A 15,899-nucleotide genomic window follows, 5' to 3' on the forward strand; every position below is an offset into this window, starting at 1 on the left:
AATCAAATGAAGTAACAAAGCATCTACAAAGCGCCACAGATGACGGGGGGTGCCTGATATCACGTCACATGTCTGGCACTGATAAGTGGCCTCAGGCAACAAACTGGGGAACTGGGCCAAAGGCGGTGAAAGAGAAGTATTGCAACTTTTTTTTCTCGGATCCTCTTCGATAGAAAAAGTTATACATCTCGTTCTTTTTCCGCAGTCATTTCAACAGGATTTTCTGGTCCATTAAGACCAGTTTTCTGTCAAAATGGCGATTCAGAAAAAGGTATGGTCCAATTGTTTCGGCTTAATTTACTTCAGACACTGACTATCTGCAGCATGGAAAAGGTCGTTTGGATAAATGGTATCGGCTTGCCAAAGAGAAAGGTTACAGAGCCCGTGCTGCCTTCAAGTTGATTCAATTGAACCAAAAGTATGGATTCTTGGAGAAGAGCAGAGTCTGTATTGATCTTTGCGCTGCGCCTGGTGTAAGTGTGGCACTACCTCGATCAAGTTTCCTGTCTAATCATTGAGCAGTCATGGTGCCAAGTCGCTGCAGAGTACATGCCAGCGCAGAGTTTGATTATTGGTGTCGATCTCTCGCCTATCAAGCCCATCCCCCGAGCTATTACTTTCCAGAGCGATATCACAACGGATAAATGTCGCGCAACAATTCGATCCCACATCAAGCACTGGAAAGCCGATGTCGTGCTTCACGACGGTGCCCCCAACGTTGGTGCCGCTTGGGTGCAGGATGCTTTCTCACAGGCAGAACTTGTTTTGGAGTCCCTGAGACTGGCTACTGATTTCTTGGGCGAGGGCGGCGTCTTCGTGACAAAGGTTTTCCGGTCCAAAGACTACAATCCTCTGCTGTGGGTTTTCAAGCAGCTGTTCAATTCCGTCGAAGCAACCAAGCCTCCTTCGTCCCGAAACGTTTCCGCTGAGATTTTCGTCGTCTGCCGTGGATACAAGGCGCCCAAGCGCATTGACCCGAAGTTCCTCGACCCGAAGTACGTCTTCGCCGAACTTTCCGCTCCCACTCCCAATTATGAAGCGAAGGTCTTCAACCCAGAAGTGAAGAAGCGCAAACGTGAAGGTTATGAAGAAGGAGATTACACTCAACACAAAGAGCTTCCGGTGACGGAATTCATCAATACCACGGATCCCATCTCCATTTTGGGTGGCTACAACAAACTTAGCTTCCAGCAACCGCCCGGGGGAGATCTAGCATTATCCACGCTGGACCGTTTGGAGGAAACGACAGACGAGATCCGAACTTGTTGTGAGGATTTGAAAGTCCTGGGAAAGAAGGAGTTCCGTAACTTGCTCAGATGGCGCATCAAATGTCGCGAGAAGTTCGGACTCGTCATTAAGAAGAAGCCTACACAAGAAGGCGAGACAGAAGAAGTCGCTGAAGTGGCTCCTATGGACGAAGAGCTGCAGCTTCAGGAAGACTTGATTCGGTTGCGGGAGCAGCAAACCACCAAAGGCAAGAAGGAAAGACGCAAGCAAAATGAGAAGAAGCGCAAAGATATCATTCGAATGCAGATGAACATGACCACGCCCATGGATATTGGTATGGAGCAGCTTGGCATGGGAGGCGACGATACTACGTTCAGTCTCAGACGCGTCGACCGCGAGAATGCCAGAGACGCAGTCGTCAATGCTCGCGATCTCCCGGCTGAAAGCGAGAGCGAGGAAGAAGTCGACTCTGGCAGCGAAGAAAGCGATGACGAGGAGGATCGCCTTGAAAGAGAACTTGACGCTATGTACGAGCAGTACACCGGCCGCAAGGAAGACAAAGATTCCAAATTGCGTGCCAAGAAGACACGCAAGCAATATGAGGCCGACGCATGGGAGGGCTTCTCTGACAAAGAGAAAGCCGATAGTGACGACGAAGAGGAGGAGGCAGATTCAGACGAGGAATCCACCCCTGCAGTTAAAGCACTTCCTGAGAAGCTTTCAAACAATGCTTCTCTGTTCTTTGATCAAGACATTTTCGAAGGTTTAGACGGCGAAGACGAGGAAGAAGTGGAAGAGGAGCAGGAAGTGGAAGAGGAGCAAGATGACGAAAGCGATAACATCTTTGCAATGGATGAAGATGAGGAGGACCCCGAAGAGGAGGCACCCGCGCCCAAGCAAAAGAGCAAGAAGGAGGCAAAGAAGGACGCGAAGCAGGACGCAAAGAAGAACGCCACGAAGGAGTCTGAGTGGGTCGACGACTCCGATGACAGCGAACAAGAAGACTTCACCGCAGATCCCCGCAAAGCGAATGGCCAGCTAGGTAGGTTGCGGTTGACACTCAAGATTAATCATTTCGTGACTAACGCATCCTTGCTCTACAGACATCGATATCATCACTGCAGAAGCTATGGCTCTTGCGCACTCAATGGCTACTGGAGAGAAGAAGAAGGGCGATATCGTTGACGATGGCTTCAACCGATTTGCCTTCCGCGACGTTGACGGCCTCCCTGAATGGTTCATCGACGACGAGGGCAAACACAGCAACCCTGTTCGACCCACCACCAAGGCTGCTGCGCTCGCCATCAGAGAGAAGATGCGTGCCATCAACGCACGACCCATCAAAAAGGTTATGGAAGCCAAGGGACGCAAGAAGTACAAGGCGGCCCAAAGACTGGAGAAGCTGCGCAAGAAGTCTGCACTTCTGGCTGAAGATGACGCACTCAGTGAGCGTGATAAGGCCGGTGCCATCGCAAGATTGATGAGCAGAGCCACCAAGAAGAAGCCCAAGCAGGAAGTCAAGCTCGTCGTCGCCAAGGGCCCCAACCGTGGTATCTCTGGTCGTCCCAAGGGTGTCAAGGGCAAGTACAAGATTGTCGACGCTCGTATGAAGAAGGATGTTCGCGCAGAGAAGAGACTGGCAAAGAAGAAGGCCGGAAAGAAATAGACGGGGTGTTTATAGTTCAATCGGACAATTTACATAGCAAAAGTCATCATGATACCCCAGGGTTCGTTCACAAGTGGGGGTCTCCTAGAATATATTCAGATTCAATAGCGAATGTTTTGCATTTCCATCTAATGTCTTCACTATGTCGAGAAAGTGTATCCAGTAGATTTTCCATACTCGACCCATAAATGAGGCTGCAGGGTAACACGCTAAAGCGCCAAGAAACGGGACATCGCGTGGTTTCCCCGAGTGGCGCCTTAATCGATAAGCCGGTCTCTTTCTTTTTGCTTTTCTTTCTCCCCTCTCGTCTTAACTCGCATTATACACTTATCCCATATATCATTTGGCCCTTTCCATTGCATACTTGCATAGTTATCTTCATTTGGCATTCCTTTTGTCTATATCTCTTACAAACGCATCCACATGGGCTTTTTTGACCATCTCCAGAAAGGAGGGGCCGGATCCTTCTCTCTACAACCAAAGAAGGCGCAAATCCGCAAAGTCGTGCAGACTCGACCTGCAGCACCTACAAGATCGGTGACACAAACCCCGGACTCTCGATCGTCTCGAGTCCAGTCCTCGACGGAACGGAGCCGGAAGACGCAGACGGTGAAATCTCGATCGGTCTCCAGTGACCTGGAAGCACGCTCAGCGAAACGACTCAGCACCTCTTCGCGCATTCGAAAAAGACCCACACCAGAACAAAGACTCTCCAGCGACGATGATGCAAGCGATAGCGAAGCCTCCTTCGAAATCCACAAACGTGCGAGGACCAGTGTCAGCGCTGAACCGGACCCGGAGCGGCGTCTGCGCTCGGTGAAAGCATTTTCGGAGGAGGCAGCTCGCCCATTCAAAATGATACATGCCGCTGATATCACCTCGGGCCCAAACGCCGGCAAGTTCAAGCCAGCGTTCGGTGCGGCGGGCAAGCCGAAACAAATCCTTCTGCAATATCCGAGTGCTTCGCAGCAGGAGAGGTATGGTCCTTCATTGGTTCAATCATGAGGTTTTGGGAAAATGAGATGCTAATTTATTGCTTCGCTAGATACGACTCCGTGGTTCCCCGAGAGAATGACGAATTTCGACCTATCGACGACATCGTTCAGGTCATCGAAACGGTCTCCGACAACTATATCCCTAATGAGGCCGCGGACGAGTTCAATAATGAGACAACCGGAATCAAGCGTCGGTTACGCCGGGCTTTGGCTGTCGCATCCGAGTCACAATTCCGGGAAGCTGTCGATGATTATAACAAGGCTATCCAGCGGCTGCGAACCAATGGCAGTCTCGCGAAGCATTTGGATACAACCCAGGGTCTCGGTCTACCTTGGGTGGAAAGGATTCTCACGCAAATATACGCACGCACGGTGTCACCTCGAGTCGAGTCCCTTCGGCAGTACGAGAATGGCACGGACAATGTCTACGGAGAACTTCTTCCCCGCTTCATCAGCACGATCTTCAAGGAAACCAAGCTCAAATCGGGTCAGGTTTTCGTTGATCTTGGCTCGGGTGTGGGCAATGTCGTTCTTCAGGCGGCACTCGAAATTGGCTGTGAGAGCTGGGGTTGCGAAATGATGGCAAACGCATGTGATTTGGCAGATCTACAGCAATCAGAGTTCAAGGCCCGATGCCGGCTTTGGGGCATCATGCCAGGCAAGACTCACCTTGTTCGAGGTGACTTCCTCGAGCAAGAGAGTATAATCAGCGTCTTGAAACGGGCCGATGTGGTGCTCATCAACAACCAGGCGTTTACGCCTCAGTTAAACAATGAGCTGATCAACCACTTCTTGGATATGAAAGAAGGGTGCAAAATCGTCTCTCTCAAGTCATTCGTTCCTGCTGGTCATAAAATTCAGTCCCGCAACCTGAACTCCCCGATCAACCTTCTTCAGGTCCAGCAGAAGAATTATTGGTCGAACCACGTGAGCTGGACCGACGTTGGCGGTACATATTTCATTGCCACTAAAGACAGCTCTCGGCTGAAAGCCTTCATCGATAGCACCTCCTAGTGCTTGATGATTCCCTTGGCTTTTTACTTTGGTATGGCACGTACATTGTTCGTTTTTGGCGTTGTTGCACATAACCCTTCTCTGTTTTTGGATATACTCTTCTGAGCTTTTGTATGATACCATTCCTGACAATCTGACCTGTATAAAATGGGATGATCCTTTCCACAAGATTCAACCTTGGAATCAAGTTTCTTATTCCGACTGGAAGGTTCCACCGCTCTGTATAACTATTGGGACTAGGTATCTAGGAGAATTTCGATGCTTGATTCATTGCCTCAGCTTCTTGTCCCATTCTGGCCATCCAACGATCAACCAGGTCTTGGTTCTCTTTCTGAAGTCGAGCGGACCGTTCTTCGGCCATATTGAGTTGGAGGTTTAGTGTAGCCAACTCATCTTGGAAATCCTACAGAAAGAGAAACGCACGTCAGCCAATTACTCTCCTTCGCATCGGTGTAATTGGAGACTTCTGTGTTGATATCAAACGAGCCTACCTCTAGCAGTTTAGCCTTCCCTTTGAGCTCCGCGTCTCGATCCCTTAGTCGCAGCTTAAGCTGCGCCCTTTCGGTTTCCAAGCTGTTGATCCGCCGAGTCTCTTGTATACTCGTCTTGCGAAGCTTCTCAGCCTCTGCGTTTACCCGATTCAGTTGATCTTGCAGTTCCGAGCGAGACCGTTGTGCCTTGGACAAGTCTGCGCGAGTAGCATTGAGGATATCGGTCGGAGTAGGACCTGGCTCATTTGACCGTTGCCTTCCAGCTGATACTAGCGGAGATGGTATGGTAGGGAAAGCTTCACTCTCTGCCGGTGCAGGGCTGTCGTTGTTTGCTGCTGTTGTTAGCTTGCTGGTGCGATCTGCAAGCCGCGCATCTAGATACGATAGAATGATGTCAGTCGTAATCAGTCAACAAAGAGCGCATATAGACGGACAGGCATCGTAGAGAGCGGAATTCGCCTTCTCTCGTGAGTCTCGGACTGTCAGGGCAGCCAAGTACTCCTCCCTCCAGTGGGCCATAAGCCTTCCCAAACAAATGGGAATGTAGGCGGAATTATGATGGGGGGTGGGTGGAGATGAGTTGGGGGGGGGAGATGTTGCTAATCGTTATCAATTGCCCACCGCTAACTCCACCGCCCGGGCCTCATGCATCATCAAATCCGGCTGCGACCCAACCCCAACTCTCCAACTGACTTGCCTTGACTTGTTCTACACTTTGACGGAGTTTGATCATAGCTATTTCTTGATTTGAAATACTTTGCTCATTTCGCTGATATCTACACTCGGTCATTTGGCCGATCCTCAAATCATGGCTTCAAGGAAGAAGGTCCTCCTCAAGGTACGATCTCCGCACCTGCTCCGTCTGACGGACAGCAAATCCTTCAAAAGAATCGCTCTTGCTAACTGGCATACTGGGTGCTTAGGTTATTATTCTTGGTGACAGTGGCGTGGGAAAGACCAGTTTGATGAACCAATATGTCCGTTCAACCTCAAACCCCAAACCTATTGCTCTGCGGCCGACCGTGATCGGTTATGAATTTCTATAACTAACCTGCGATGTTTCGTGCCGAATAGGTCAATAAGAAATTCAGCGGAAGCTACAAGGCCACGATCGGAGCTGATTTCCTCACGAAGGAAGTTCTCGTCGACGACCGACTGGTGACAATGCAGGTAAGGCTCGGAGATCAGGGCGCAAGCGTGATGAGGGGCAACGACCGACTGACAGGTGATAGATCTGGGATACCGCTGGCCAAGAAAGATTCCAGTCATTGGGAGTCGCTTTCTATCGCGGCGCCGACTGCTGCGTTCTAGTCTACGATGTCAACAACTCCAAGAGTTTTGAGGCGCTTGACAGCTGGCGGGATGAGTTCTTGATCCAGGCAAGCCCGAGAGATCCGGAAAGTTTCCCATTTGTGAGTGGCGCTTCCCACATTCCTCGACCTTGTCTCGTGCGCAGCAGACGAGAATGATGAATTGGTCCGTGCTGATAGTCATGTGCAGGTTGTCATCGGTAACAAGATCGATGTTGAGGAGAACAAGCGAATGATCTCCTCAAAACGAGCCATGACCTTCTGCCAGTCAAAGGGTAACATCCCTTATTTCGAGACTAGTGCCAAGGAAGCGGTCAACGTCGAGCAGGCATTTGAAGGTGAGTCAAAATTTACCCAGCTACTTTGTTATCGCCCACCGTTCTCTTGCTGATTTACATATAGTCATTGCGCGGAGTGCACTTGCACAGGAAGAGGCCGAGGAATTCAGCGGTGAATTCAGTGACCCGATCAACATCCATTTGGACAATGACCGCGATGGATGTGCCTGTTGATATACCCTTCCTATATTCTTCCCATTCTCATTCTGTTACAGCGACGTATTTCCTTTTGTTTTCGTCTTACTGCTGTCATTTGGTCGGTCTTCTGCTCTAAGTCTGTAGAGAAGACCATGGACTTTCGGTTTTTGGTCAATCTTGCGGTTTCCCGTGTTTCTTGTACACAGTAGATGTCTTGATCCTAATTGGAGTTTAGCTGAGAGACAAATAACCCATCTTTTTGAGCTGGAAGCAGTAACAATTACATTTTCTTGACTACACAGTATGGTAGAGGTGTCCAGATACCTTCGGCTGTACCCGACCCTGCCCTGAAGAGAACTTCTCAAAATGCCTTGCAAAAAAATAAAAACATGAAAGGTCAATATATTTTACCAATTACCATTTTACTATCAAAAGATGTTAAGATGGTCAAGATGTCTGCATAAATCATGTAATGCAACATAAGCATTGCGACACGTGCACGTAACAGGGGCAGTCCCAAATCGGGGACATTTTTCCCCACCCGGAAACCCTTATCTCACTCATGCTTGGCATCTTTTCTCGACTCCCTCAGGTCTGCTGTCTGCACGTGTTCGACCATCTCATCTGACACTCATTTTCTCGTATACGGTCGGTCCACAGCTCGTTGTGCGTCCGATGCTCGCAGCTCGACTCATCCCCCCGTCCAACTCGGCATCTCCCGACGCAAAAACGTAGCGATCACGACATCGGCGACACGTTACACTCTCTGAGCAGGATCTCACCCTTTAACACGTCGCGCAGCAGATATATCCCTTCACACACGATCTATCTTTTAAAATGACCACGGTCACAGAGGGACCTGGGGCGAAACCCCTGGGCATGGCTCGCCGGACACTGGGAATTACCCTGCTACTGGTAGTGGTTGTGCTGTGGACGACCTCGAATTTCCTCGGAAGTGTATGCGCGCCCTCTTTCTCAAGCAGAGATAACGAATGAATTGCGAAACAAATGTTTCGTTACAAAGACTTGGCTAATCACATATCGACTGCGACTCAGACTATCTTCGCCGACAAGACCTATGCGCACCCCTTCTTTGTGACTTACACAAATACCTCGATGTTCACCATGCCTCTCTTTTTCATTATCGGTCGTCGGACATGGAACCTGTGGCGCGCCCGGAAATTCTCCCAGATAACTTCTCTGCGGAGTCTGTTGAATCATTTGGACTCGCATGATCCCAAGGCTGAAGAGGAGAGCATGTTGCATAGCGGATCCGACGAAGAGGGTGGGCGCTTTGGGCAGCCGAGCACAAAGGCGCCAAGCGGAAAATTGGGGCTGAAAGCTACTGCTAAGCTTAGTGTTCAGTTCTGTCTTCTTTGGGTAAGCATAAGCCATGAGGTTTTGATATATGATCAGCTTGCTAACATCTCATAGTTTACCGCTAATTACTTCGCCATGGGATGTCTTCAATTTACGTCGGTTGGAAGCACGACCATCCTCACATCCACCAGCGGTAGGAATTACCCGATCTCAATGCATCAGAAACACTGGTAACTGACCTTTCATAGGTATTTGGACATTGGTTTTCGGTGCCCTGATCCGCGTTGAGAAATTTACCATGCGCAAATTCATGGGTGTGATGGCTTCTCTAATTGGCATCATCCTAATTTCGCGCGTAGACCTCTCAAAGCCAGACACAGGCGAGACCCCCGATGGTAATGAGGGATCTTTCCCACACAAATCCACCGGGGAAATTGCTCTTGGCGACGCCATGGCTGCCTTCAGCGCCATCATGTACGGTCTGTACACCGTCGTGATGAAGAAGCAAGTGGGCGATGAGTCCCGCGTCAACATGCCACTGTTCTTCGGGCTGGTAGGCTTCTTCAACGTCGTTCTTCTGTGGCCTGGTTTCTTCATCTTCCACTGGACAGGATTGGAACCCTTCTCTTTGCCAGAGACAAGCCGAGTATGGACAATTATTTTGGTATGCTTCGAATCACCCTCTCCTCTCTATCTTTTCTACTTGGCTAATCTCAAACCATCAGTCTAATGCATTCGCCTCGTTCGTCTCTGACATTGCTTGGGCTTACGCGATGCTTCTTACCACCCCTCTTGTCGTGACCGTAGGTCTTAGTATGACCATCCCGCTCTCCCTAATTGGCCAGATGGTCCTGCAGTCGGAATACGCCAGTCCCTTGTACTGGGTCGGAGCGGCTATCGTGTTCTTGTCTTTCTTGGTTGTGAACCACGAGAGCAAAATCCAGAATGAGGTTCCCACTATTCCTGGAGCAGGCGGGTCCTTCTCGGGTGAATATAACAGCATTCCTGTGGAGGAAGAGGAAATGCGTTAGTCTGAACCTCTGTGCGGGTTTTCTTGCTGCTTTCTTTAAACGTCATACGGTCATAGTAGCGCGGGCGTGTCCATTTTGTATATTATTTCGTTTCGGGTTATCTTCATTGCTATTACTAGATTTAGATGGTATCGGATGAGCTGTGGTTTGTGAGGTTTCTGGGTTTCCTGTGCTAGGTACCTAACACGTACAAGTAGTTCGAAGATCCCTGAGGTTTCTATTGCTAGGTAAAAGAGAGCCAATCTGACTGGATGTCCCGATATTATGTATTATGCATTAGTCCGGCTGCTCAAAGAGGTAAATGTATGATACATAATGGCCAACATGGACATAGAAACGAAAGAAAATTGACAGCAGACTGAAGATTGTCCTGGTAGCGAGAGCGGAGGATGCACCAGAATGCATCGCCTTGGTAAATGAGATAAGAGACAAGGGAATTGAAGAATCGTGGTGGTAACAGGCTGGCTTGATGATAGAAAGAAGAAAAAAACTCCCCTGCGCCCATGATATGTGCACAAAGGTATGAACGCCAATCAGTTCCTTGAAGACTCCGAAGCTCATCACGAGACGAGTAGTCGAAATGGTATCGCCAACCTGGGTATATTGAAAGAAAGGAAATAGAAGTGAAAAAGAGAGTAGCTGAGGAATAGAGAAGATGAAGAGAGTGCGGGAAGGGAGGGTAAAGTACAAGCTCATATATCGAGCTATGCGGAAGTGCTCATAGGAGGGTCCAGTTTCCGGCGCGCAGCAAGAATGCTTTTCAATGAGCCCAGCCAGCGCGCGAGGGACTCTTCATCTGGGGCACACAGTCGATACGTCTTTTCCTCGGCGATGATCTGCATGCAGAACGTCTTCGACTTTGAAAGAGGGTCCACTTCTGCGGCATCGAAGACTTGAGACATTGGGATGATCTTGATCGCAGAGTACTCCGCTTCGTCCTTGTAGAAGGCCAGACTTTTCGGTCGAAGCACTACCCAGAGTCGTTTCCATTGGCGCACGGTCCCTTGTATGCGCAGCCCCTGCAGGTACCCCTGACAGACGACCCGCTCCGGGTCACGCAGGATGCCCAGGTCTGGTTGTTTGGGTGTTTCTCGGGGTAGATGTGCTGATGGACGGGCGGCCTCGGGTGCCGAAAGGGAAAGCGACTGGATGGACGGCATAGATCGTAGTCGTATGTTGCGTGCTGGCGCAGGTCCATCAGAGAATTCTGAATATGAAGCGATTTCGTTGCCCGAGTAATCTTGGATGTAAGGGAGAGTGCTTTTACTGCGGGGAGACAGTGGGTAGCGTGGCTCGGGCGAGCTGGCGCGGCCAGCAAGGTCGAAATCGGAGTGATCGGTTGTCTCGTCAACGAGTTGTTTGTGGATAGCGGGGAGATTATGCCTGTTGGTCAAGGCTAGGAAAGCCTGCTCGTCCTCGTTGCCGGGGGTTTCGGCTCGAATGCGGACTATCCAGTCTTCGGCTTCGCGTTCAGTCGGGGCTTCGAACCGGTAGTTTGTCGAGGGGGTAAAGACTCCGAAAACATGCTGCCGAGTCGATCGCGGAGACCTAACGGGCGTAACGGCGGTCACTTCAGACAGGGAGATAGAGACTCGGAGGCGGGTGGTTTCCTCATCCTTGTACACGGAAAGGAGGTTTGGTCGGAGTACGAGGTAGGCGAGTTTCCATGAGGCGCGAAAGACATGTTTGTGCTTGACTCTGCGCCAGACTCTCCCTGTCTTCAGAACCCGATCGAATGCGAAGCTTCCATTTTCGTTCACTGGCGAAAATGGACCCAAATTTGGACTGTTACGCGGCGGCGGGCGGGACTGGAATGAGGGGCCAGGTTCCGGGAGTTTGATAATGGGGGGTATCCCCTCAGGGAATGGGGGCCGAGCGAGTGTTGTATTCATGTTGAGTGTAGAAGGAAAGAAGTGTGGAATCCCGAGAAAAGGGGGAACCCTAAGGACTTCTCCATGAAGTGAGAGGTTCAAGAGAAATTGTCATGTGGAGTGATGCCCCGGTGATGGGGGATGACGGGATCATCTTGGCCGAGAACCTAGCCTTTTGAACTCTCTGGACGTCCAAGTTAGGATCTACAACGTGCATGGTATATTCAAGGGTCATATTAGATATTGATGTAGCTCTACCTAGGCAACGATTATGATCTATCAGAGCAGTGAGAGCTCGATTTACCTATTTACCTATGATCTTATACAAATGCCAAACAAAGAGTGTACACGTAACAGCGTTCGCTGTATCTGCGACTTGTCCGCAGCATGTGTGTACTTCGAGTTACTGCGCACGAGGTCAACTTTATACGAGATCAAGTGCTGTGTACAGGTGAGATGCACAATCAAAGGCACAGAGGGGAGAGAGAGGTGTACGCGTACTCTGAACAATACGAGAAACGGGCGGATACTTGGGTCCAGACCACCTGGAATGTCTACTCTGTACATACGCAGTACTAGCAGACTTTCATTCAAAGTAAAATTTCTAAAAATTGTTCTAATTTGGAACGAAAATCGTAATTGAAAACGCAATACCGTATTGGAAAAGACAATGAATGGCGCCATGGACGTGTATCCGGTACCTGCATAGATGCCCTTATTAGGGATCAGCCAATATGTACCAGGTACCAGTTATAGACTTACCCAAGGCATTGCATAACTGTTACACCAGGACATTGTACTGTGTAGTTATCCGTACTGTTGTGTTTTGCCAGATTATAGTCAGATTCCCTTCAAACTCGTCCCTTCTCGCAACTCTAGGACCTAACGGCTTGAGAAGGCTTGGAGTCTTGGACCCTTGATCGCCATGGCCCATGCGCTTAGTCAAGAGTGCACTTAAGTCCTGGTATTCAGCTATACAGAGACAGGCAGGACTTGCTAACTAGGTTGCCCGAGAGAAGTTAGGTAACCCGGTTTGGTCTAACCTACTGGGCCATGAATGCTAAGGGAGAAGCTGTAAAGAAACTATGGCCATTGACATAGGGCGGATTGATGGTGGATCAAGTGGGCAAGGAACAAAAGCCCACATGGAGTATGCTCTCAGGTGTTACCGTGTTGGAGTACGCAGTATAACTTTCTAGATCTGCCGGGATCAAGATAACTAGTGCAAACAAAGGACAAATACACGAACACAAGCATATTAGGTCTAGCAGATGGAATTAAAATCGACCACACAGAAGCTTGGCTTAGAGACTAACCCACTGCGTAACTACCGTACCAACGAAGATCATCTGGACCCCCGTAGGCCTCGCCAAGCGCCAATCAGAGACCCTGCAATAAGGGAAAAAATGGACGCGAAGCGAGATAGAAAACATCAACTTCATAGTTGTTCTCATATTCCAGGGGAAATGGACAGTATAACATGTTAGAAGATTATGAGAAGCGATAGACAGGCAAAGAATACAATAGGACACTTCCCTCCGAGGCAGTATGCATAAGCAAAGAGAAAAGATTACCGTCTAATACCATACAATACCTGTGATAACGCCACCACACAGCAGACAGGGGTAAAATAACCGTCTCAGGGTGACACTGAGAGGCCACCGGACTTCCGCCAAGACCAGGGAGGCGCAAGCAGCCCATCCCATCTTCCAATTCTCCTTCTCTCAATCATCTCCTGTTCATGTTCCCGACCCTTTCCCTGTGTACCTTGTTGTTCACAGTCGTCTGCGTTGCTCCCGACACTCTCCCCATCTATCTACCGTGGGACTGAGAAAGTTGGGGGAGGAAAGGAGGCATTCCTCCGGCCATTCGTTTTGCTGTCATTTTCTCCGTTTCCATTCATTGAGATCTTTCGACTTTCAGATCTCCTTGTGATCCCATACGATCCCATAATTTTGGCAGTGTGTGCTCACCCTATTGCTCCGCCCAAGACGCATCTTCTCTGTGTTATCACACCTCCGACACAATTTCTCCGCTACCTCCCTAACAAACCCGTGCTGTCGCCTGGGCCGGACAGCTGATCGCTACCATCATCCGTGGGGTCTCGCGACAACCGCACCCATGAGCTTCATTCAACGCATTACGAAACGGTTGCCTAGTGCACCGAGTCTCCCGTTGGAGGATGCTCCCCACGAGAAAGGCCGCCTTCATCCTAGATTCGCCTTTTTCCGACGGAGGATCCGCCTAAAGGGCAACTCATCTATTTCTATACCCCTGGGTCTTGTTTTACTATTTCCATGTCTTGTAATTGTCCTTATTCTGCTCCTTTTCGTCCGACATCCTTCCTCTTCCGGAGGGATCCTAATTCCGGCGGGCACTCCGCCTTCTATTCGGTTCGTCTCGCTCATCAATCCGTGGTCATGTGCGCAGCAGCTAACCTCTCGCGTCTGATATAGCAAAATCAGCGAAAAGTATGACAAAGTTTTCGCTACTGGTTGTATGCCCATCGAGCAGGAACAGATCGACAAGGCTCCCCGCGCCAATGCCGCTTTCGTTGTCCTTGCTAGAAATAAGGAACTAGAGGGTGTGGTTCAGTCGCTCAAGTCGATTGAAAGACACTTCAACCGGTGGTGGCACTACCCCTATGTCTTCCTCAACGACGGTGATTTCGATGAGCAGTTCATCGCAACGGTGAAGAATTACACCAGCGCACCCGTTGAATTTGGCAAGATTGATAACACGATGTGGGGCTTCCCCGATTGGGTTGACCACGAAGTCGCCAAGGAGGGCATCAGGAAGCAGGGTGATGCCGCCATCATGTACGGTGGAATGGAGAGTTACCACCACATGTGCCGTTTCTACTCTGGGTGAGTTTCTGATGGCAGACTTGTCTGTTTTGGACCATGAAGCTAACTCAACAAAAGGCACTTTTACAAGCACCCTCTGCTGATGAAATACGAATGGTACTGGCGTTTGGAGCCCGAGATCAAGTACTTCTGCGATATTACCTAGTAAGAGCTCCGCCGCCATTTGCTCCTGACCAACGTACTGACTCGATTGCTCCTAGTGATCCATTTATCAAGATGGCCGAGGCAAACAAGACTTACGGTTTCACCATTGCAGTGAAGGAACTTCGCGAGACGGTCCCGAACATCTTCCGTTATGCGGCTGCTTACAAGCGCAAGAACAACCTCAAATCCAAGGGTCTTTGGGAGATGTTCCTAGAGCAGCCCCCGAAACCTGAGACGCCTCCGGAGGAGAAGAAGCAAGATAAACTGCCTGATGAAATTCTGCAAACCGATCCCGGTGACAACCATCTGAAAGATGTTGACCCGGAGGCCATGGAAGGCGAGAGCTACAACATGTGTCATTTCTGGAGTAACTTCGAAATTGCGCGTCTGGATTGGTTCCGCAGCAAGGAATACGAAGACTTCTTCACTATGATGGACAGGAGTGGTGGATTCTGGAATGAGCGGGTATGTAATATGATGCATCTTTGACGTTTGCCTGGATTTTTACTGACTTTACCAGTGGGGCGATGCTCCTATCCACTCTCTTGCCGCTGGTGCTCTCCTCGGACCTGGTGATATCCACTACTTCCGTGACTTTGGCTATCGCCACACTACCATCCAGCATTGTCCCGCCAACGCCCCAGCTCGCCAACTCACTCGTATCCCTTACCTCGAAAAGACTACCGAGGACGAGAAGAAGCGAATTGAGGAGGATGACTATTGGGCGAACCCTGACCCAGTCAAGGAGAACGGTGTCGGTTGCCGATGCCGCTGCGACACTGACATTGTCGATGTCGAGGGCAAGCAAGGCAGTTGTCTCAATGAATGGGTTGATGTGGCTGGCGGCTGGGCTTCGCCATAGATGACGATGCTGATGGCGTAGTGCTCAGTGTTGGACACATCCACATGCGTCTCCTCTTCCCCTTTCTTATGATTTGGCTGAGAGCACCATTGGGGTTCTCACCTGGGGCCTGCATGTTATGTCGGTCATGGGGCTTCTTTCTGGGCGGCGTTCAATGGATTTGACGTTTTTTATCGGACGATTGTATCACTATATCCACCATCACCGTTGACACATGCGTCTATGTTGTGCTACTGGTAATGGCTGTTGTGATTCGCGTCTTGGTTGTATTCGGAAGAAAACGTGCGCATCTACGGCAGTGGAACCTCCGTACCTTTTGGGATCTCGGAGGCACCTCAAATGGCCATCCATCGCAGTGTCCCCAGCAACTTATAGCCAATTGTTCCTCCTGCCTCCTTGGGAGTTGGTTACATCGCCATATCCTCCATTCTACCAAGAGCACTGCTCCATTTTGGTGGTAAAAGACCGAGGCTCGGAGGAATGCTCAAAGCGCCTCCCGCCCTCATCCTCGGCATGTCACCTCGTCTTTTACTTATCTTCGCATCAGCCACCTCCCCAGCTGCTGTTTTCCCTTCCCATCCCCGTGTGCGCAGGTTTTGTGGTTGTCATTCACGCACACATTCAT

General features: G+C 49.9%; 7 protein-coding genes across 7 annotated transcripts; 5 read left to right on the forward strand and 2 right to left on the reverse strand.

Moving 5' to 3' along the window:
- Nucleotides 1-308: 308 nt before the first annotated feature.
- On the forward strand, nucleotides 309-2,893 carry spb1 (rRNA methyltransferase spb1; the record flags this gene model as incomplete). Its single annotated transcript, XM_056670790.1, has 3 exons — nucleotides 309-473; nucleotides 523-2,269; nucleotides 2,331-2,893. Coding segments are annotated over 3 exons (2,475 nt in total), but the record flags the coding sequence as incomplete, so codon positions are not given.
- A 423-nt stretch (nucleotides 2,894-3,316) lies between these two features.
- Nucleotides 3,317-4,902, forward strand: dot1 (histone methyltransferase DOT1; the record flags this gene model as incomplete). Its single annotated transcript, XM_056670791.1, has 2 exons — nucleotides 3,317-3,870; nucleotides 3,939-4,902. The coding sequence occupies 2 exons, from the start codon at nucleotides 3,317-3,319 to the stop codon at nucleotides 4,900-4,902; spliced, it is 1,518 nt and encodes a 505-aa protein (XP_056517164.1).
- Nucleotides 4,903-5,146: 244 nt separating this feature from the next.
- Nucleotides 5,147-5,912, reverse strand: N7515_010049 (ATG16 family protein; the record flags this gene model as incomplete). Its single annotated transcript, XM_056670792.1, has 3 exons — nucleotides 5,147-5,305; nucleotides 5,394-5,767; nucleotides 5,828-5,912. 3 exons carry the CDS (start codon nucleotides 5,910-5,912, stop codon nucleotides 5,147-5,149), a joined length of 618 nt encoding a protein of 205 aa, XP_056517165.1.
- A 289-nt stretch (nucleotides 5,913-6,201) lies between these two features.
- Nucleotides 6,202-7,215, forward strand: rab7 (Rab family GTPase YPT7; the record flags this gene model as incomplete). Its single annotated transcript, XM_056670793.1, has 6 exons — nucleotides 6,202-6,231; nucleotides 6,317-6,415; nucleotides 6,468-6,563; nucleotides 6,626-6,805; nucleotides 6,894-7,041; nucleotides 7,106-7,215. The coding sequence occupies 6 exons, from the start codon at nucleotides 6,202-6,204 to the stop codon at nucleotides 7,213-7,215; spliced, it is 663 nt and encodes a 220-aa protein (XP_056517166.1).
- Nucleotides 7,216-8,016: 801 nt separating this feature from the next.
- N7515_010051 (DMT family transporter) lies at nucleotides 8,017-9,530 on the forward strand (the record flags this gene model as incomplete). Its single annotated transcript, XM_056670794.1, has 5 exons — nucleotides 8,017-8,136; nucleotides 8,236-8,559; nucleotides 8,614-8,692; nucleotides 8,748-9,163; nucleotides 9,225-9,530. 5 exons carry the CDS (start codon nucleotides 8,017-8,019, stop codon nucleotides 9,528-9,530), a joined length of 1,245 nt encoding a protein of 414 aa, XP_056517167.1.
- A 704-nt stretch (nucleotides 9,531-10,234) lies between these two features.
- N7515_010052 (PH domain-containing protein) lies at nucleotides 10,235-11,422 on the reverse strand (the record flags this gene model as incomplete). The annotated part of the gene is made up of 1 exon (XM_056670795.1): nucleotides 10,235-11,422. The coding sequence occupies one exon, from the start codon at nucleotides 11,420-11,422 to the stop codon at nucleotides 10,235-10,237; it is 1,188 nt and encodes a 395-aa protein (XP_056517168.1).
- Nucleotides 11,423-13,522: 2,100 nt separating this feature from the next.
- On the forward strand, nucleotides 13,523-15,274 carry N7515_010053 (glycosyltransferase family 15 protein; the record flags this gene model as incomplete). The annotated part of the gene is made up of 5 exons (XM_056670796.1): nucleotides 13,523-13,794; nucleotides 13,858-14,268; nucleotides 14,326-14,412; nucleotides 14,469-14,877; nucleotides 14,933-15,274. 5 exons carry the CDS (start codon nucleotides 13,523-13,525, stop codon nucleotides 15,272-15,274), a joined length of 1,521 nt encoding a protein of 506 aa, XP_056517169.1.
- Nucleotides 15,275-15,899: the final 625 nt, after the last annotated feature.

The sequence above is a fragment of the Penicillium bovifimosum genome (genome assembly GCF_028826915.1).
Source record: "Penicillium bovifimosum strain IBT 22155 chromosome Unknown utg000008l_segment0_segment0, whole genome shotgun sequence".
In the NCBI taxonomy this organism is placed as follows: Eukaryota; Fungi; Ascomycota; class Eurotiomycetes; order Eurotiales; family Aspergillaceae; genus Penicillium; species Penicillium bovifimosum.